The 19,677-nt window shown below is 37.7% G+C and overlaps 5 protein-coding genes across 5 annotated transcripts; 2 read left to right on the forward strand and 3 right to left on the reverse strand.

Annotated features, from left to right (window-relative positions):
• Positions 1-3,505: 3,505 nt before the first annotated feature.
• Positions 3,506-4,121, reverse strand: LOC125265899 (histone H3). Its single transcript, XM_048186463.1, has one exon. It carries the CDS (start codon positions 4,079-4,081, stop codon positions 3,671-3,673), a length of 411 nt encoding a protein of 136 aa, XP_048042420.1. The 5' UTR covers positions 4,082-4,121; the 3' UTR covers positions 3,506-3,670.
• Positions 4,122-6,364: 2,243 nt separating this feature from the next.
• On the reverse strand, positions 6,365-6,838 carry LOC125265903 (histone H2A-like). Its single transcript, XM_048186467.1, has one exon. It carries the CDS (start codon positions 6,804-6,806, stop codon positions 6,420-6,422), a length of 387 nt encoding a protein of 128 aa, XP_048042424.1. The 5' UTR covers positions 6,807-6,838; the 3' UTR covers positions 6,365-6,419.
• Positions 6,839-7,519: 681 nt separating this feature from the next.
• LOC125265919 (histone H1-like) lies at positions 7,520-8,213 on the reverse strand. Its single transcript, XM_048186483.1, has one exon. The coding sequence runs from the start codon at positions 8,192-8,194 to the stop codon at positions 7,574-7,576; it is 621 nt and encodes a 206-aa protein (XP_048042440.1). The 5' UTR covers positions 8,195-8,213; the 3' UTR covers positions 7,520-7,573.
• Positions 8,214-13,328: 5,115 nt separating this feature from the next.
• LOC125265918 (histone H4) lies at positions 13,329-13,822 on the forward strand. The gene has a single exon (XM_048186482.1). The coding sequence runs from the start codon at positions 13,374-13,376 to the stop codon at positions 13,683-13,685; it is 312 nt and encodes a 103-aa protein (XP_048042439.1). The 5' UTR covers positions 13,329-13,373; the 3' UTR covers positions 13,686-13,822.
• Positions 13,823-14,638: 816 nt separating this feature from the next.
• Positions 14,639-15,162, forward strand: LOC125265907 (histone H2B-like). Its single transcript, XM_048186471.1, has one exon. The coding sequence runs from the start codon at positions 14,684-14,686 to the stop codon at positions 15,056-15,058; it is 375 nt and encodes a 124-aa protein (XP_048042428.1). The 5' UTR covers positions 14,639-14,683; the 3' UTR covers positions 15,059-15,162.
• The last annotated feature ends 4,515 nt before the right edge of the window (positions 15,163-19,677 follow it).

Raw genomic sequence — 19,677 nt, forward strand, 5'->3', positions numbered from 1 at the left:
GACACAGAGGCTTTTATTCTCTACCATATGCTAATTTACACAGAGAGACGGGATCACCTGATTGCCTGTTTTCATAGGCCACACCCATAAACTCGTGTTTCACTGGACAAATCAAAGCATCACGCGCTGAATGAGAGCCAATCAATAAAATGATAGCCCCGCCCACCACCAACAGTTTGAGTGACACCCCTCCCCCCAGTTTCATTTGTTTCATTTCCCGCTCTTTTTATTCATTACAGTTTGAGAAAATATGAAATTCCAGAAAAATATTGTGCAAAATCATGTAATTTTAAAACCTCTTGTAGACTCATTGACTGACTTTGGGAGGAAAGAGACCAATAAGACACTCTTTCTTCATTAACTTTGTTGAACTGTTTAAACTACAAAAATAGTAAATACACACCCATTTTTGTGTAAAATAAAATTTTCTATTTTGTTTTCTCCATTTCCATTTATAACTGGGTCATTCTACAGAAATGTCCACTTTTGGTATGACAAAATGTCTTAAAATGGATTTCTTTTTCTAACATTTAAAATTAGACCACATTATTATATTACACTTTGACTTTATGAATACACATAAATGATAGCTTAATGATTTTTTATTTTATTATTTTTTTTTTAAACATTTTTCTGAAATATTGTTTCTCATTTTTTTCAGCACATGCAGTCAGAGTTACAGAATAATAATGATAATGCAAAAAATAAGGAGATTGTGTTATTTATTTTAATCAGGTTAGTTAAAAGTGTGATTGAATGATGTTAATTCAATTGTGCAACCATGTATTTATAAAAATGAAAATATTTGAAAAACAGTTATATAAAAGTAATGATGCGATCCTTTAAATCGTAATTCTTGAGTGTAGCAGAATTCAGTGAATGTAAAATTATTATCATGTCACATATGACACATTTTATTTAATGTGACAGACAAAAAACAGTAACACCAGTGACACAATGAATCTCCAATGACGTATACATAGGACCAAAGATCCTTAATTTTTCAACTATAATTAAGTAGATTGGACTAAATTTTTACATTTGGTATACAATAAAAGACTTATCATTGACACTTAGTGAAAACAGTCAGAAAAAGATCATAAACAACATTTTAAAACTGTCTGTAAAATATGCTGTCTGTAAAGTCGCTGCACTGAATTTAGCCAAATACCCTTAATTTAGCCATATCTGACCAAAGGAGGATTAACAATGAGAAAGAAAAGTTATAATCATGTAATCTTAGTGCTATTTTATGCAAAAGAACTTAATGAATAGCTTTGAATAAAGTTTATCTATAAATGGGTAACACCAATGACATTTTTCATGAAAAATGCATTTTACAAAATGGCTGCTGCAAGGAATCAATCCACATGTTGTCAATCATGATATATTCACTAAATTAAGTAGTTTAATCCATTTGTTTGTATTCTAGTTTTTTTTATAATTCCCTAGCAATAAAGTAGGTCACACCAGTGACTTCAACTAAAAGCTTCATATGTGATGCAAAAACTTGAGAAAATGAGATCCAGGCAGTAGATAAAGTTGTTGATGGAAAATTATTTATTCATTACAATTAAATTTAGCCTTGACACGCAAACTTTAATCGATAATGAAAATACTTAATAAAACCAAAAGGTAAAATAACAACCATAAAGAAGCAGTCAATAGTTAATAATACAATTTAGAGTATTATAAAATTTAGAGTATTGTATCTAATAGATGAAGATCAAAAAGAGCAATAATTAAGACATTTGCAGATAAGAGACAAGAAGTAGAAGCCAAGGAGAGCAAAGGAGGAAAAAGCTGAATTATCAATGACCCGGTCAGCTTTATAGCATGAGCATATAGGGAAATTTACATCCCACTCAAATTGATGTTTTTGTTCTAAAAGAAAAGGTTAATTTCACCCATTATTATACCCATTGTTTTATCCCCTATAGGGAATTTTGCAAATGTCAGCAGACATATTTTGATCAGATTCAAATGAGCAATAATTCTGATCTGCCGTATTTGGCAGGCATCCAATGTCTAACCACAAACGTGTCAGCGTGACCTGTCACACTAGAACACTTGAAGAACAATTGAACATAACAAGCATACTCTTAAATATAAAATAACCATAAGGGTACAATAACAAGTAAATCCTTGAAAATATGATAAAAATTAATATATAAAGTAGGAGTACATCAATATAGGAAATCAAAAGTGAAACTGATAAATCATAAGCCATAAATGATTAAAATAAATATTAATAGAAATGCATGACTATGAATATTGACCATTTCGGATCCATCAATATGAAATCATGATTTTCTAATTAAAATTTCTGATAACTGAAAAGAGACATTGGCCTTTCTTCACTGATCTTCAAGAAATAGGAAGAAGGAAGTCAAGTGATGTCATCAGTGTGATTTTTTATTTCAAAATAAGAGATTTTTGTTAAAGGTAACACCAGTGACACAACACCAGGGGACAACTACATTCATTAAATATTTTATAATATTTATTCAGCATTTGTTTTGTTTTTTTATGACATTTACATTATATATTTGATAGTAATGCATACATTATTGTAGTTGAAATGGTAGAAAAACCTGTTTGTGAGCTCAAAATAAAGCCCTTTCCCTCTGTTCATTACTGTGGGGATGAGCACTTCTGTGGTGTTTGGAATTCTTATTAATTAAAAAAACAAATATTGCCACATTTATGCTCAAGAAGGCTTAATTGTTCAAATAACATATTGTTTCATATTAAAATATAAAAAAAACTGTAATCCTAAAGTGTTTTTCAAGTGTAATATTTCTGTAAAGTCTAGGGACAGAAAAGTGGACGTTTCTGTAGAATGACCCAACTATGGTGTTTTCTGATCTAATCGTTTTATTTGAAACTCCTTGTTTAACGACCGTTAAATTACTGAACATTGTAATAAAGATCTCCGTGCGCCATTTAAACTATTATATTTCATCTATCATGTTGGTTAAAGATAATGAGAAGATGCTGTTGACAGTCTCTAGACACATTGTGAAACTATATTTATGAGTTCATTAATAAAGTTGATTCTCTAACCAGAAAATAACTGCAGTTGTCATCACTTAATCATGACTCTTTGTGTGTCAGAGTGTGTGTCTCTTAAAAGAGTCGTTGGGTTTGTGTAGTTTCTCCTGGTTTCATGTTTATCCTCCTAAGGTTCGTTGCTTACAGGACCTGACAGAAACCAGCGCCGCGTCACATGACCCTAAACTTCAGTGCTAAAATGCAGAATTATGTTTGATAATTACTTTACTGCCTGCACACATTTTAAATTATATATATATATATATATATATATATATATAGTCCCTGAATACATTTAGAAAATATTTTCATAATATTGTGCAGCATATGCTATCCAGTAGGTTTACTATACTAAAGATTTAGATAAGGAATTATCACTCTATTTTACTTCGTAAAGTCATCTCCAATTTCATTCTTGAAGTGACAACATGAGCTTAAATTAAAAAGGAAAGAAGCCTCAAAACACTTTATTACCTACATTACATATTGACCTCTGACACTTTGGTTTGACACATACACCATAACTTACGTAATAATTACTGTCGCTGGAAATGGTCTCGTTCAGAGCAGGTTTGTGGCTCTTAAAAGAGCCGTTGGGGTGAAGCGCTGATGCGGGTTAAGCGCGCTCTCCGCGGATGCGGCGGGCCAGCTGAATGTCTTTGGGCATGATGGTGACTCTCTTGGCGTGGATGGCGCACAGGTTGGTGTCCTCGAACAGACCCACCAAATAAGCCTCGCTGGCCTCCTGCAGGGCCATGACAGCGGAGCTCTGGAAGCGCAGATCCGTCTTGAAGTCCTGAGCGATTTCTCGCACCAGCCGCTGGAAAGGCAGTTTGCGGATCAGCAGCTCGGTGGACTTCTGATAACGGCGGATCTCTCGGAGAGCCACGGTCCCGGGCCTGTAGCGATGGGGCTTCTTGACGCCGCCGGTGGCTGGCGCGCTCTTCCGCGCTGCTTTAGTAGCGAGCTGCTTCCTCGGGGCTTTACCACCGGTGGATTTACGAGCGGTCTGCTTGGTTCTTGCCATTGCTCAACTCTCCTTCTCTCTGTCCTGCTTGTGCTGGAAATGCGGCTTAATGTTTCACTCCTGCTTTTAAAGCGTCGCGCGGCCACGAGCTCATAGGGAGGCCTGTGATTGGTCAGTGTGTGACGTGTGCTTATGAGCGCTAGCCAATGACTGCGCGTTTCCTCTTTTCAAACACGCGGAGGGTTTCCCGCTCAAGACGCTTTGTTCAGACAGTGTCACACACCCACAGACTTAGACTCTCTTAACCCTGTAAAACCCAAATATAGAAATTAGCAAAAACATTTTTGACCTCTCAGATATTGTTTTAGGAGGTCTCTGAATTAGAAATGAAAGATTTTTCTTTTTTTTTTTTTACATTTTAGTAAGTTTTTAGGGAAATGTTGTAATATTGCTACGCTGGGCCTAGTTAGGAGCAGAATTGCTGTATTTGTACTAATTTTGTCTGAACAGATATACAGAGCTTTTTAAGCATTCATTTGCAGAGTTGATTGCTTACTTTGCCCCATAACAGTATATATCATGAGTAATAATCACACAACAATCATATTTTTATGAATAAGCATTTATTAATAAAAATATTGAAAATTGTATTTATAAAACTTTCTTCTATCACTTTCAATGTGGTTTAAATGAAGTCTGTGTTTTGCAGTGATAGTCCCTAAGACAGTTATCTTCATTTGAGAAGCACAGGCGAACATTGCCCTTGCTACAGTGTATTTGTGTATCCATTACTGCAGTGTCTGCAGCGTCCTCTCGTCTTTACTGGGAAATGTGCAATCATGTCTTTGTGTACATCCAGTGGATGGTGGTCCGATGACATCTTGGCATTCTGAAATGGAAAAAGTAAAAAAATTAATGAGTGAATAATACAAATGGGTCTTATATTGTAGTAGATAAACAGAAAGAATACAGGGTGGTAGACCATGTGTCGAGGGTAGAGATCTAAGTATTATCCATCAAAGTATTATGATTTCAATGCAAATGCTAATCAAAATTCCTCTACTACATTCTAACAATACTGTCTGTCTGGCCTATTATGCTCTCTACTTATCATACTAAAGGAACACATGCACCCCCCCAGAGCACTTACAGGTTCATATTCAAGACCATTCACACCTCAGAACAATGCAACAGGCATCCCCCCCAAAAATATCCATAACATTCAGAGCCTGTTTTTCTATTTCCTAATGCTATAAACTGCTACTTGGGCAACATTCATAAAAAATCTCGGGATCATTTAGAAGTTAAAAAACTACAAAGATACAGGGAGTTTCAGATACTGCTCTAGATGATAGAGTTTCACATTCCACATACTATTTAATTATGGTCTAAGCTAAGCTAAACTAAGTATAAATTTAACAGAAAAGCATATTTACAACTTAGTTACAATGAATCTAACAGTTTAAATTTAAATTCATGACCATGTGAGAAGTGCAGTGTCCTTATGTGATGTGTAGGAGCATGTTGTAGAATTACAACATGGACTTAACAATCTCTAAATCAAATTTGATGAATGTTTTCCAAAATAACTAAATAGGTATGTGTTCTAGACATTGTAATAATAATAAAAAAAATACGTAAGGAAGTTTACTTACTTGAATCTTGACAAATCCAGTCATGTAAAAAAAGGAGATGAGCTCAACACGAAGTTTGCAGGTAGAGTGAGTTCAAGGTCAGATGACCGGACATATAAACACTTCTTCTATCCAATAGCATTGTGAGGACGAACAGTAGAACCCATTAACTAAGCAAATGTGGTCTTGAGAAAAAAAAAAAAAAACTTTTGCAGGCCTTTTTTACAAATTGTTGAAAGTGATGTTGTAATTCTGCAACAGTGGGCTTTACAGGGTTAATTCAGTGATTGTGCAGATCTCGGATCAGAACTAAATCACATTACAGTCTGTTTAAAGCACTGCAGTCAGTCACACACACTAGAGTTTCCCTCCATAGAGAAACACTGATAAACTTCTGTTACTCCAGACGATATGAAATGCTTTTTATTTTGGGTAATCTATTCATGTACATTATCAGATATTGGAAAACATATCAATTTATTATAAGGGGAGATGGGTTGTGGGACGTGAATGTGTCTAAATCCTAATGATCTCTTATCAGACACATTAGAGAATCATCATGCAATTATGACAAACATGCAATTCTTGTAGCGGTTACTGAATTTGTAATTTTTGATATACAGTAAACATTTTGTTTTCATGATCGTTTTTAATCAACCCACTGCGTTTGTGTCAATATGTATTAAAAAAAGAAGCGCTCTCTATCAGATGAAATGTATGGCTCTTAAAAGAGCCTTTGGGTTTAATGAGAGACTGGAGCTGGTTTATTTGGATTTGGCGGGCTTCTCGGTCTTCTTGGGCAGCAGCACGGCCTGGATGTTGGGCAGCACGCCGCCCTGAGCGATGGTCACTCCGCCCAGAAGTTTGTTCAGCTCCTCGTCATTGCGCACCGCCAGCTGCAGGTGACGGGGAATGATGCGGGTCTTCTTGTTGTCCCGAGCGGCGTTTCCAGCCAACTCCAGGATCTCAGCGGTCAGATACTCGAGCACAGCCGCCAGATAAACAGGAGCACCGGCACCGACGCGCTCTGCGTAGTTGCCTTTGCGGAGAAGCCTGTGAACACGACCGACGGGGAACTGCAGTCCTGCCCTGGAGGAGCGAGTCTTGGCTTTCGCTCTCGCTTTGCCGCCGGTTTTGCCTCTGCCGCTCATTCTGGAGTTCAGTTACTGTAACTTTATCAATGAAAGAGAATGAAAAACTCAATCCTGCACACACTGTCTTTATAGGAGATTGCCAGTCGCTCATTGGTTTAGAGTCTGTTCAGATTTCAACCAATCACTGAACTTCCCTCCAAAGCCCAACCCCCTTTCTGGCGGGAATAATTATGCACAAATATTTGACTTTAAAGACAGAAAAGACTAGTGAAATATTTCTGATAGAAAATTAATATAAAAGCATAACAGATTTTAAGATAATTACTTTACTAAATATTCATTTAACAATGTGGTTTTTCTGTGTGCAGTTAAAATGAACTAAAATGGTGAAATTTAAACAAGTTTTTCAAATAATTCACATCAATATTAATATGCTACTGGGGTTTGACACACACTAACATGGAATATGGATATTATACGCTGTTCCTGCCAAAAGTGCTTCACTTTCACACTATATTTTGTGCTCATTGACCTTCTGAAACTACAGAATTATGTTCATATTGTAATACTGGAGTTTTATCACTTCATATTGTTGTTTGTAAATAATTTTTATATGTAAAATAATGGTTCACTGAAATTGAAGTGATACAGTGAAAACTACATATAAGTATTTTATATTGTTAAAATTTCAGTGTTTCAAAATACTCATCTTCAACTATTTCCTTTGCAACATTTACAAGAAATGATTAAATACAGGAGTTTTGCTCTTTACTCAGAGTTAGTGGGTGGCTCTTAAAAGAGCCGTTGAGGAACAAACTAGATTTTTACTTCTTTTTGGGAGCTGCCTTTTTAGGCTTGGCGGCTTTAGGCTTTGCCGCCTTAGGTTTAGCCGCCTTGGCCTTTTTGGGGCTCTTGGCTGCTTTCTTAGCGGCTGCTGGCTTCTTCGCCTTCTTGGGGCTCTTCGTGGCCTTCTTAGCGGCTGTGGCGGCGGGTTTCTTGGCCTTCTTGGGCGATTTCTTCGCGGCGGGCTTCTTTGCCGCGGCGCTCTTGGGCTTCTTGGCCGCAGCGGGTTTCTTGGCCGCGGGCTTCTTGGCTTTAGGAGCCGCTTTCTTGGCCGGCTTCTTCTTGGTCTCGGCTTGCTGCTTGTTGAGCTTGAATGAGCCCGAGGCGCCGGTCCCTTTGACCTGCACCAGGGTGCCTTTAGTCACCAGGCTCTTGATGGCGATCTTGACGCGGGAGTTGTTCTTCTCCACGTCGTAGCCGCTGGCAGCGAGAGCTTTCTTCAGGGCGGCGAGGGACACGCCGCTCCTCTCCTTGGACGCGCTCACAGTTTTGACGATGAGCTCACCGACGCCTGGACCTGCTTTCTTGGCTTTCGCAGCGGACTTCTTCTTGGGCGCTTTGGCCGGGGCGGCAGCAGCCGGGGCTGGGGCGGTTTCTGCCATCTCTCTCTGATCGGATCGAGTCTCTCAAACGCTGTCTGCTTTCAGCAATGAATAGCGCTCGCGCGGCGCTGCGCTCTTAAACAACACATGAGAACCTCGTAGACTCAACCTGCCCGCTCCGCGTCTGTGCGCGTCCACGAGCCGCTCGCGCGTGTGTTTTCTTCTCTCACATTTGGGGCGAAACTGGAGCAGTAAAATAGTTTGTCACAGTCGAAACAAAGCGAGCAGCAATCAGAGGTTCTGAGCTTTCATTAGAGACTGAAAATACGGCGAGAGGAAATGTTTGTTTTGCCTCCGTCAGATCAAATCCGAGGCGAGCATCAGTCACGGGGAAAAGCCGCGTGTGAATCTGCTGGATATTTAAAGTGATAAAGTTGCTGAAAGCCTGAACGCTCCTCTGTGTGTTCAGCAAACAGTCTGAAAGAGACTTGAATGAAATCAGCATCAGTGAGGGGCGAGAGGAGGCTTTCATACAGCTGCTGTTTTGGGCGCTTGAAGCACATGAACATCATCCGGAGTCTGTCTGTGACTCTCATCACCCTCATCTTCACCTTCATCTGTACTTATAATCAGTTTTCAGCATCAGAATGAGGATTGTGTTGAAGCTCATCTGAATCAGTTCTTCATTTACATCAAGGAGCAGCAAGTGACTTAAAAACAACATTTCTCTCTATTTCTTCTTTTCCTCTTTGTTCTAGCCTGTACTTTTCTGGTCAATGTTTGTATTGTCATCATTTATCATGTCATTTCCTCTTTAAGACTGTTTTCCTTCATGAATATCTTTGGATAAAATCATCTGCTAAATGAACAAATGTAAATAATAAAACACAGGTCACTTGATGTAATTGTGTTATATTTTGATTTAACCATTAAAACTAAATCATAAAGTAAACAGTAAAAGGAAGTTGTTTTAGCGCTGTGGTGTAATGGATTCCCAAAGCTGTAAAAAAGGACAAAAACAAAGATCGCTTTCCTCAGCGGACATTCAAACGGACTTGTATAAAGGATATAATATTATGGACATCGACTTGAAGAATGAATGTAATGCAATATACCAGACACAGGTAATAGCCTACTCTCTCTCTCTCTCTCTCTCTCTCTCTCTCTCTCTCTCTCTCTCTCTCTCTCTAATACTGTACAAAATTCAATGTGTTTCAATGAAGCGACTCAACGTTCCTTCGTTACTAGTTCTGAAGTGACGTTTTAGAGTTAGTAACGGAGGCTTGGTCCAACTGACAACCTGAGATTTGAATCCGTGGCGGAAGGAAGTAGTGCTGCACAAAAGAGGGTTTTAAAGACATTCCGTTGTTGTTCTTATTTATTTACACACTCGTGCCGTCGGACTGTTGTATAAACGCAATATGACCTGCGGCCTGAGGCCTCTGCCTACGGACGAATCACAGCGTGCTGATATACAGCCATATCGCACGGCTACTCGTGTGATACTGCTCATTTAACCATTGAAACTAAATCATAAAACAGTCTCTTTTTTTACAGAATATGATATATTTACACAGATGTTGAGGTTTTGCTCAGTATATACTGATCACTATAAAGTTCATCTCCAACCCTAAACTGGGGTACATGAGGTGACAAAAGGGGTGTCACTCCCCCTCGCTCTCTGCTGCGCTACAGCCCTCCCTCCACAGCTCTTCCCCATCACAACGGAGCCTGCCGTGAACGCGCAGGCTATAGTAAGCAAGCAGGGCCACCGATGACGGCGGATAAAGTTATGGCACATTCACTGGTACGGAGGAAACATCACCAATTTGATTTACATTGACTATGGCCTGCCTATACTTTGACTACAAACTTGGTCCTCAAAACATTACGTATTTTGCAATACATGTAATGTAACTATATGACGTTGCACTATTTCTATAAGTAATAAATAGCTAGTAAGATAATATAACGGTAACTAACGTTACAATATGCAAGTAATTATTCTATCGATATGTAATGCTAAATAAGGTTTGCTAGTACATTATTTCAGCAACATGACAAGCCAGTGAAGCTTTCAATAGATGCTTTGCACAGTGCATGACATTTTATCTGTATGTTATGCGGCTAGGAGTTTTGTTTGTCCGCCATGAGCAAAGCTGCGGCACATCGGTAATCTTGAATTTGAACGCCTGTACGCGCTCTGCATGAGAGTGGTGTGATCAGCGCACACAAGCATGATTGACACTGCTAAGACACTCCTCCTGGCTCTGATTGGTTGTTTCTTACCGGAGCGGTGTATTTCTGCAAATGGCAATAGGACCACTGGGTGGAGCCAGAGGAGCTTGATTTTTTCACAGATTATCTGTCTCATATTCTACTGTAAGGACATAATGACAGGTTTAACGAATATGTAAAAAATACATTTTTACAAAAGTTACCTACTGCAGCTTTAAGAAAAATAATGCAATTGCATTTAAATGCAATTAAAAATGACTTATTTGGTATCTTCAAAAGGCCACAACAGTATGCATCTAACTAAGGCGATATTTGAAGATTGTTTGGAGCGTGAGAGAACAAATATAAAAAGCATTGGGTGGATAGCAGAAGAAAAGGCACAAACAATGGATTTAGTAAATAGGAAATATAGTGATGCAGTTCCTATAGCTGTACTCCCTCCGTGGTTATTTAAAATGCCTGCAATAGATCTGTATTTACTAAAAGTGGAACAATCCAATAGTAGTACAATAAATGAAGTAAATCAAATATGGAACGGATTTACTATGATAATGTACAAATTTATACAGATGGTAAAGGATCCAGAATCCAATAAGACCGGTGTTACGAGATTTTCAGATTCTGAGATTTTTGGTTTCCGAAGGCAGAGCATACATTAATTATAAATGAGTTTCGCAGACATGCACGATTGCACGTCCAACTGAGAACATTAGTTCACATTGTATCTCAAGACATTAGTGGATTATTCCATTAAGATAACTATATGCTCAGCATCGTGGGTGACTTATGGCTAAACTACAGTTGTTTATTTCTAGGTAACAATTTATAATGTTTTCATTAGTATGCACGATTTGTGCAGTCGTCTGTAAGTGAATAACAGATACTTTGTGTAACAGCAGAGCAACCTTCAGCTATCGTCTACTATGAGTTCAGCTTGTACCTTGCGATGCAACAGCTGATAAGTCTATATACATTTCTTTATAACTTTCATGCTTATTTGATAAGCAACAAAAAAACTGCTTGTAAAGATCAGCTCTACAGCAAAATATAGATGGGCAAACAAGGAGGATGAGGAAGAAAAACAGGATGAAGAGGAAAACGAGGATGAAGAAGAAAAGTATTAGAAAAATAAATAACTAATAAATAACTAAAAAAATACCTGATGCATCCAATGGTCAATATTAATATTCATGCCTTTTTATTAATATTTATGTTAATCATTTATGGCTTATGATTTATCAGTTTTACTTTTGATTTCATATATTTATGTACTTCTACTTAATATATTAATCCTTATCATATTTTCAAGTATGTACATGTTATTGTACCTTTATGGTTATTTGATATTTTATATTTAAGAGTATGCTTGTTATGTTCAATTGTTCAAGTGTTCCGGTGTGACAGGTCACGCTGACACGTTTGTGGTTAGACATTGGTTTCTCAGAATTAGCCTAGTGCTCATTTGAATCTGATTAAAACATGTCTGCTGACATTTAATAGTGCAAGAAGTGCAAAATTTCCTAAGGGTTAAAACAACTATTTTTGACACTGGACCAGTGGACGACGTAACGGGTGAAATTAACCTTTTTCAGTTTAACAGAAACATCAGTTTGAGTGGGTTGGGAATCTCCCTGTATGCTTATGGTATAATATGGACTGAGTTGTTGATAATTCAGCTTTTTCTCTCCTTTGCTCTCCTGGGCTTCTGCTTCTTCTCTCTTATCTGCAAATGTCTTAATGTTTTAATTCTTTTTGATCTTCATCTATTAGATACAATACTCTAAATTTATTATTAACTATTGACTGCTCCTTTATGGTTGTTATTTTACCTTTTGGTTTTATTAAGTATTTTCATTATCGATTAAAGTTTGCGTGTCAGGCTAAATTTAATTGTAATGAATAAATAATTTTTTTTATTTTATCTACTGCCTGGATCTCATTTTCCCAAGAATTTGCACCAATACCTCTGCTATATTAGCAATCCAAATTTAACAAAAATAGCTCTCACAAACTTACAAAAACTAACTAACAAAAAATATCTATATCTTTACAGAAGAGACATTATTTCTATCATTATTTAATTCGTTATTTTTGAAACTTGTCATAATAAAACATGTTAAGTAACCGCTGAGAAGCCTATCTGAATTTGTGTCTTTGGTTATAGATAGTATTTTGTAATATAACAATTTTCTATACATACAGAGGCATACTTTAAATGTATTGAAATTATAAGGCATCTTTGAGTAAACTTTGAGTGTCATTTGAGTATCTCATTGCCGGGCCGAGTGTCCTGGTTTTTGGTAATCAAAATATGGTCACCCTAGACAAGATATTATCATAGAAATAATGCAACTGTTCATGACAGGGTTGTGTCATTTTTATGGGTCCAGCACATGTTGGAATTAATGGAAATGAAATGCCAGATAAACATGCTAAAAGATCATTGAATAAAAATAATGTGGAAATTGATGTAAAAATCAGTAAAGCAGAAGCAAAGACGATTATGAAGCAAGCTGTTATCAAATCATTGCAACATAAATGGGATATGGAGAAGACAGGTAGACATCTGTATAAAATCCAAAAGAAAGTAGAAAAGAAAATAATGAGACTGGAAGTGACTTTAAAAGAAGAGAAGAAATAATAATGACATGATTGAGATCAGGATAAATGCTGGAAACAAAGATACAAACTGAAGGTGCAAATAATATTAGGTAATAAAAAGTTCTGAAGAATTATAATAAAATGTATAATGGATACAGGAAACTTCAGGAGAATATGTGCATTTTATTGTTATTTTTATCCTTCTCATTGTCATTCCAGACTCCAGTTCAGTTGGTGGCGGTAATGCACCAAAAGTTGACTTGCCCACTGGGGAGGGGCGTGCTGCGCCACGTGACTGGAGACTGGTTTCTGTCAGGTCCTGTAAGCAAGTGTAAAAGTGCTCCTTGTAAGGTTGAATTATCATTTTTTCGTTATCATCGTCTGATAGAGTTCAGTGATCATGTCTGGAAGAGGCAAAGGCGGGAAAGGGCTCGGGAAAGGAGGCGCGAAGCGTCACCGTAAAGTTCTGCGCGATAACATCCAGGGAATCACCAAACCCGCCATTCGTCGTCTGGCTCGCCGCGGCGGCGTCAAGCGCATCTCCGGGCTGATCTACGAGGAGACCCGCGGTGTGTTGAAGGTGTTTCTGGAGAACGTGATCCGCGATGCCGTCACCTACACCGAGCACGCCAAGAGAAAGACCGTCACCGCCATGGATGTTGTGTACGCGCTGAAGCGACAGGGACGAACCTTGTACGGCTTCGGAGGATAAACACCTGAAACCAGGAGAAACTACACAAACCCAACGGCTCTTTTAAGAGCCACACACTCTGACACACAAAGAGCTGATCAGATCATACTGATTCATGCGTTATTCAGACATAAACAATAAAACTGAGTAAACTATGAGAATATGTAAGTTATCTAATAGAAAATAGAGGCTTTTTAATAGTTATTTTAACGTTATGAGTGTAATTGTATTTAGAACTGAGTATTATTTCTCTTTTAAGGTGAAACTTCATGACCAGAATATTTTTGTTTCAGAAACACGTTTCTCTGAGATTAAGATCTAGTTTCACAGACAGCGTTTAGACTAAGATCATAAATTAGGTCTTAATTAGTTTATATAAATGTGTCTTAGGAAAAAACATTACTGTTGAGACAAAACAATGACAGACATATTTTAAGACAGGACAGCACAAGTTTCTTTAGTTAAAGCTTAAACATGTATTTTAGTCTCAGACTAGCTTTAATCCTCGTCTGTGAAACTGCGAATTGTCTAGTTTGTGTCACATGACATGATTTATTCCTGTAGACTTTGAATTAAAGTGTCTTACAAAATAAAGACAAATCTAAATATGACCAGTGAAGGCTTTTAAGATACTTTTTGTTTTTAATCATTCTTCCCTCCAAAATTCTCTCAATCTATATGGAGTTTTCAAACACAATCCTGCAGAATATTTGTCTTTTCAAAATCCGATTAAACGAAAATAAAGAGCGGGAAATGAAACAAAGGAAACTGGGGGGAGGGGTGTCGCTCAAACTGTAAGCGGTGGGCGGGACTATCATTTAACAGTCTGTGATTGGCTCTCATTCAGCGCGTGAGGCTTTGAGTTGTCCAGTGAAACACGAGTTTATGGGTGTGGCCTATGAAAACAGGCAATCAGGTGATCCCGTCTCTCTGTGTAAATTAGCATATGGTAGAGAATAAAAGCCTCTGTGTCGCTCGTGAGTCACATTGATTCGTCAGTTCTGCGATCATTCAGCATCATGCCTGAACCAGCCAAGTCCGCGCCTAAGAAGGGCTCCAAGAAGGCCGTCACGAAGACCGCCGGTAAGGGAGGAAAGAAGCGCAGAAAGTCCAGGAAGGAGAGCTACGCCATCTACGTGTACAAAGTGCTGAAGCAGGTTCATCCTGACACCGGCATCTCCTCCAAGGCGATGGGCATCATGAACTCTTTCGTCAACGACATCTTCGAGCGCATCGCCGGTGAGGCGTCTCGTCTCGCTCACTACAACAAGCGCTCCACCATCACGTCGAGAGAGATCCAGACCGCCGTGCGTCTGCTGCTGCCCGGTGAGCTGGCCAAACACGCCGTGTCTGAGGGCACCAAGGCCGTCACCAAGTACACCAGCTCCAAGTAGAGTCCCCGAGACTCCCACACACCCAAAGGCTCTTTTAAGAGCCACCCATATACTCACACAAAAGAGATTCTGATGTTTGATATTATTAAAGGGGTGTAAGCTGCCTTTTCTGTTTTGGTAGTTCTCAGTTTAAGTGTTTTGCAGACTGAAAGTTTAATGTGTTTATCTCTCAAAATGTGACTAGCAGACTAATGTTATTCTTAGTTTCAATTACATGCTTGTTTATTCAAAATTACTAAAATTAAGAATGTTTTTATGAATGTCTAAACTTTTCCTTGGATGACGGTCTCTGATCTCACTCCACTTTCTCCCATTTGAGGTCAGAATCAAGTAACTTTTTTTTTCTTCTGTGTTAATCAGACTGAGGCTGGTGAGGATAAAGGCAAGAATAATCATCCAACTTTAACTCCAGTAAATACAACATGTAGAGAGACGGTCTATAATCTATAATGGACTGAATTGACTAGTTATATAGTTACTTTCCTTAATTCTTGGTCTAGGGGAAAAATAAACTAACAATAAAAATTAAGGGAGATGTTGATGTGCTCCTGACACCTTTTCATTTGTTTAAAACATGATAGCCATAAAGCGATCTTTTATTTTACTGACAAAAAGAGTAGCGAATAATAAAGGCTAATTAGTGAAAATATAATACAATTTATTTCAGGAAATGCAATCCCAAAAATAACAAAATATTCTGCTAACTAATTTTAGCAGAAACTAACTTGTATATTAAAATAAAAATCCCTAAAAGAAAAACAATCCACAAAACGAGAAAGCGTTTAACTCTTGTGCTGTTGAAAACCCTCTAACGCTCGTGGTGTTCCCGCTCAATATGACAGGCCTGCAAAAAACTGCTTATAAATCTCTCGTTATGCTACTTTATCACCAAATATTGGATTGGATCTTTTTGTCAGCTTGTTGTCTTTCAGTTAGGACAGATTTTGCATTTATTTTTGGAACTGATTAATCATAGGCCTCATTGATCTGAGGATAAAGTTCATCTTTGTGAAAAGGAAAGCCTGTAATACTCAAAATGGTTTGTGTACATGATTGTGTGTATGTGCGCGGATGCACGAGTCTGCATGTATCCACACATCCACAGGTCCGAGGCCTTTATTTTGCCAGATCACATGTGAACATGAACATGATGAACACGCTCCTGAACACTGATTGTTTCTCTGGTTTTTGACTCCCACATTCATTTTCAATGGGTGGTCATATCTGACCAATATAAGCTCAGATCAATGAGGCCTACGATCAAAATAAATACAAAACCTGTCCTAATTTAAAGAAAACAAGTTTACAAAAAGGTTTTTTGTAGGCTGGAACCACAAGTGTTTCAATGTGGAAAAACATACAGGAAAATCCTCTCCAGGTCAAAACAACTCGAACACACTCCTTACAAAACCCTTAACACGTATTTTCACAGCATTGTTAGAGTAACACACACAAGTTATACAACAAGTGGGTCTGTGAATGTAGACGTGAAGGAAACCATCAAGCAAGATGAATCTCTTCTTGGCTGATTGCGGACGCTTATATCTCCACACTGATCAGCAGCAGGTGTCAGCAATCTGCACAGACAACAGATAGAAAAAGAAACACAGAAAACAATCAAACTCCAGAATAACACTGATCATCTGTTAGTGGGTGGATATATTAGGCAGCAAGTGAACATTTTGTCCTCAAAGTTGATGTTAGAAGCAGGAAATATGGGCAAGTGTAAGGATTTGAGCGAGTTTGACAAGGACCAAAGTGTGATGCTAGACGACTGGGTCACGTATAATACGCCATAAAGTGCGTATCATATGCACGCAAAAAACTGCGTACCATAAGCACGCCAAAACTCATTTTGGCGTATATATTCTACGAGATTACACACTTGTACTATATATACGCATTTTCGTGTGATCGGGCCCTAATATCCAAGTCAAACTGTTTTAAACAGTCAGTTAGCAGGTGAATTGGTAATAGATGAGGGTATCATGTGTTGGTGTAAAAGAGCTTCTCAGTCTTTGCAAGAAAGATGGGTCATGACGCAGTGTTTTGAAATCATACATATTGTTGAAAAGTTATTTTGTTTTTTTGGCAGACAAAAAGTATTCTCGTCTCTTCATAACATTAAGGTTGAACCACTGCAGTCACATGACTGTTTTAACGATGTCTTTAGTTCCTTTCTGGATCTTGAGAGGTTCAGTCACATTGCTGGCAATAGGGGCCTCACCATCAGATTTCATCAACAATATCTTAATTTGTGTTCTGAAGATGAATGAAGGTCTTACGGGTGTGGAACGACATGAGGGAGAGTAAGTAATGACATTGGACATTTCATTTTTGACTGTTTAAAAATGTATTTATATTTTTGATATTTAATTATAATTTTTTTGACAGTAAGCTAAACAACCATTGACTTTACATAATTTTGTTTTTTAACATAATGCATGGAGTGAAGGACGACACATAATGTGTTAATTTAACAAGTTTACACATCTTTGTGCTAACCTTTTTGACACATTTACTTTGTAAAAAACAATAACAGCTTAATGAGTTAAAATTAACACAAAACTATTGTCCCTAAACTCTCTCATTAGTGTAAATATTGTCATTTTTAACACATCCTTTCCAGCATTGGCAGACTGTTTATTTTGTGATGTATATGCAATGTTTTAAATAATTAAAAAAATGATATTTTTGAAATAATTTTGTCTGTTTGAATTGTATCTCAGTACTTATGTAATTAATTCTATATAATATTATAAAATCTATATTTAGGACAAATAATTACAGTAGAATACTGATTACCTGAGTTTTTTACTGTAATTGCACCGTATTACATAATTACAGTACCATGTAGTTACTGTAAAACTGAAATACGGTTATAGTACTGTAAATCTTAATTACCCTTAAATCTGTAAAAACCCCTTGAAATGTCTAACAGTGTTCTACAACATCACTGTTGCTGTTTCTCAGGATGTGAGCTTGGCTGTGCATCGCCTGTGATCCTGTTTTTTCTTCTGGTGAGTTAATTTCCTCGTGACTTTGCTGGTAAGGGTCATCCACTGATCCCGTTCAGGAGGAATGAAACAGAACGCCGGTTAGAGCGCTGGCTGACGCGTCCAGAATTCACAGAACCACGCTTACATATGTAACCAGTGTTTTGTTCACATCAAGTTCAAGTGTGGATGCGCTGATGTCAAAGGATCTCAGGAGCGGCTGGGTTATTGTCAGACCGCCTGTTCCCATCCAAAGTAGACCAGAGTTACCAACCACGACTATCTTTCATTCGCTGCAGTAAATCTGACCAGGTCCTGCAGGAGAGCCGCGGGAATGCAGACCTCTATTCTGGGGACCTTTTATTTTATTGATAGCTGGGATCTTGATGCTTATTGTAGCTCTGATGCACTTGTTACACAGCTGCGATTTATATTTTATGATGTATTTGGTGAAAGTAATTCATTATAGAGAGTTTGTTTTTCTGCCATAGTACCAAACTTTAACTTAATTTACTGGTTGGGATTAAAGTCCAATGGAAAAACCTGTGAGATACACACATGAGGAAATACGCATTCTTGGTCGGCACAACCTATACTGCAGGCGTGAATCAGCTGAAGGCGATCAGTCGTTTCCTGTTGGGTGTGAATGTTTCACTCAAACGTTGCAAACGATGGACAGTATGTGATTTTCCCCTCAGAGTTTCTCTCATGTCTCTTGAAAAACTGGTTTCCCTTGTTTTCCCGGAGATTAGTTCAAGAGCGTTTTCTCTAGAAGCCACAAGAATCCTTTAAATGTCCAAGTCTTTCATGGCAAATAAAAACTGCTTTATAAAACTCTGGCCTATCTAGATTTAAAGTTTTCACTGATTTCAGACCTTCAGCATCAGATACTTTTTTTTTTTTCTCACAATACTCTAATTCAGTGTTTCTCAACCAGCGGTAATGCCACGGGGTCCTTATAAAATATCTGAATATGATTTATTTATTTTTTTATTTATTTTTTTTATTTTGTATATTTTGACATTTGACATGTTCCCATAAAAGAAGATAATATATGTATAATATAACTGACTATATGAATATAGGACAAGTCAACTAATGTAGCAGTAAATTACACTTGATTGCATTTGTTTGTCACAAAGACATTAAAGGTGCCCAAGAACATGTTTTCAAAAGATGTAATATAAGTCTAAGGTGTCCCCTGAATATGTCTGTGAAGTTTCAGCTCAAAATACCCCATAGATTTTTTTTTTTTTAATTAATTTTTTTAACTGCCTATTTTGGGGCATCATTATAAACGTGCTGATTAGGGTTAGGGTTAGGCGGCTTACCAGCGCGGCTCCTTTAAATCTCATGCTCTCTGCCCCCGGAGCTCGCGCTTGCCTTAAACAGCTATAAACAAAGTTCACACAGCTAATATAACCCTCAGAATGGATCTTTACAAAGTGTTCATCATGCAGCACGTCTAATCGCGTAAGTATGGTATTTATTTAGATGTTTACATTTGATTCTGCATGAGTTTGATAGTGCTCCGTGGCTAAAGCTAACATTACACACTGTTGGAGAGATTTATAAAGAATGAAGTTGTGTTTATGAATTATACAGACTGCAAGTGTTTAATAA

This window comes from Megalobrama amblycephala, linkage group LG3, assembly GCF_018812025.1.
Source record: "Megalobrama amblycephala isolate DHTTF-2021 linkage group LG3, ASM1881202v1, whole genome shotgun sequence".
NCBI classification, from domain to species: Eukaryota; Metazoa; Chordata; class Actinopteri; order Cypriniformes; family Xenocyprididae; genus Megalobrama; species Megalobrama amblycephala.

Bases quoted from the DNA above. Each gene is read 5' to 3' on its own strand.
- LOC125265907 (XM_048186471.1), top strand. From the start codon at position 14,684: ATGCCTGAACCAGCCAAGTCCGCGCCTAAGAAGGGCTCCAAGAAGGCC.
- LOC125265919 (XM_048186483.1), bottom strand. From the start codon at position 8,194: ATGGCAGAAACCGCCCCAGCCCCGGCTGCTGCCGCCCCGGCCAAAGCG.
- LOC125265918 (XM_048186482.1), top strand. From the start codon at position 13,374: ATGTCTGGAAGAGGCAAAGGCGGGAAAGGGCTCGGGAAAGGAGGCGCG.
- LOC125265903 (XM_048186467.1), bottom strand. From the start codon at position 6,806: ATGAGCGGCAGAGGCAAAACCGGCGGCAAAGCGAGAGCGAAAGCCAAG.
- LOC125265899 (XM_048186463.1), bottom strand. From the start codon at position 4,081: ATGGCAAGAACCAAGCAGACCGCTCGTAAATCCACCGGTGGTAAAGCC.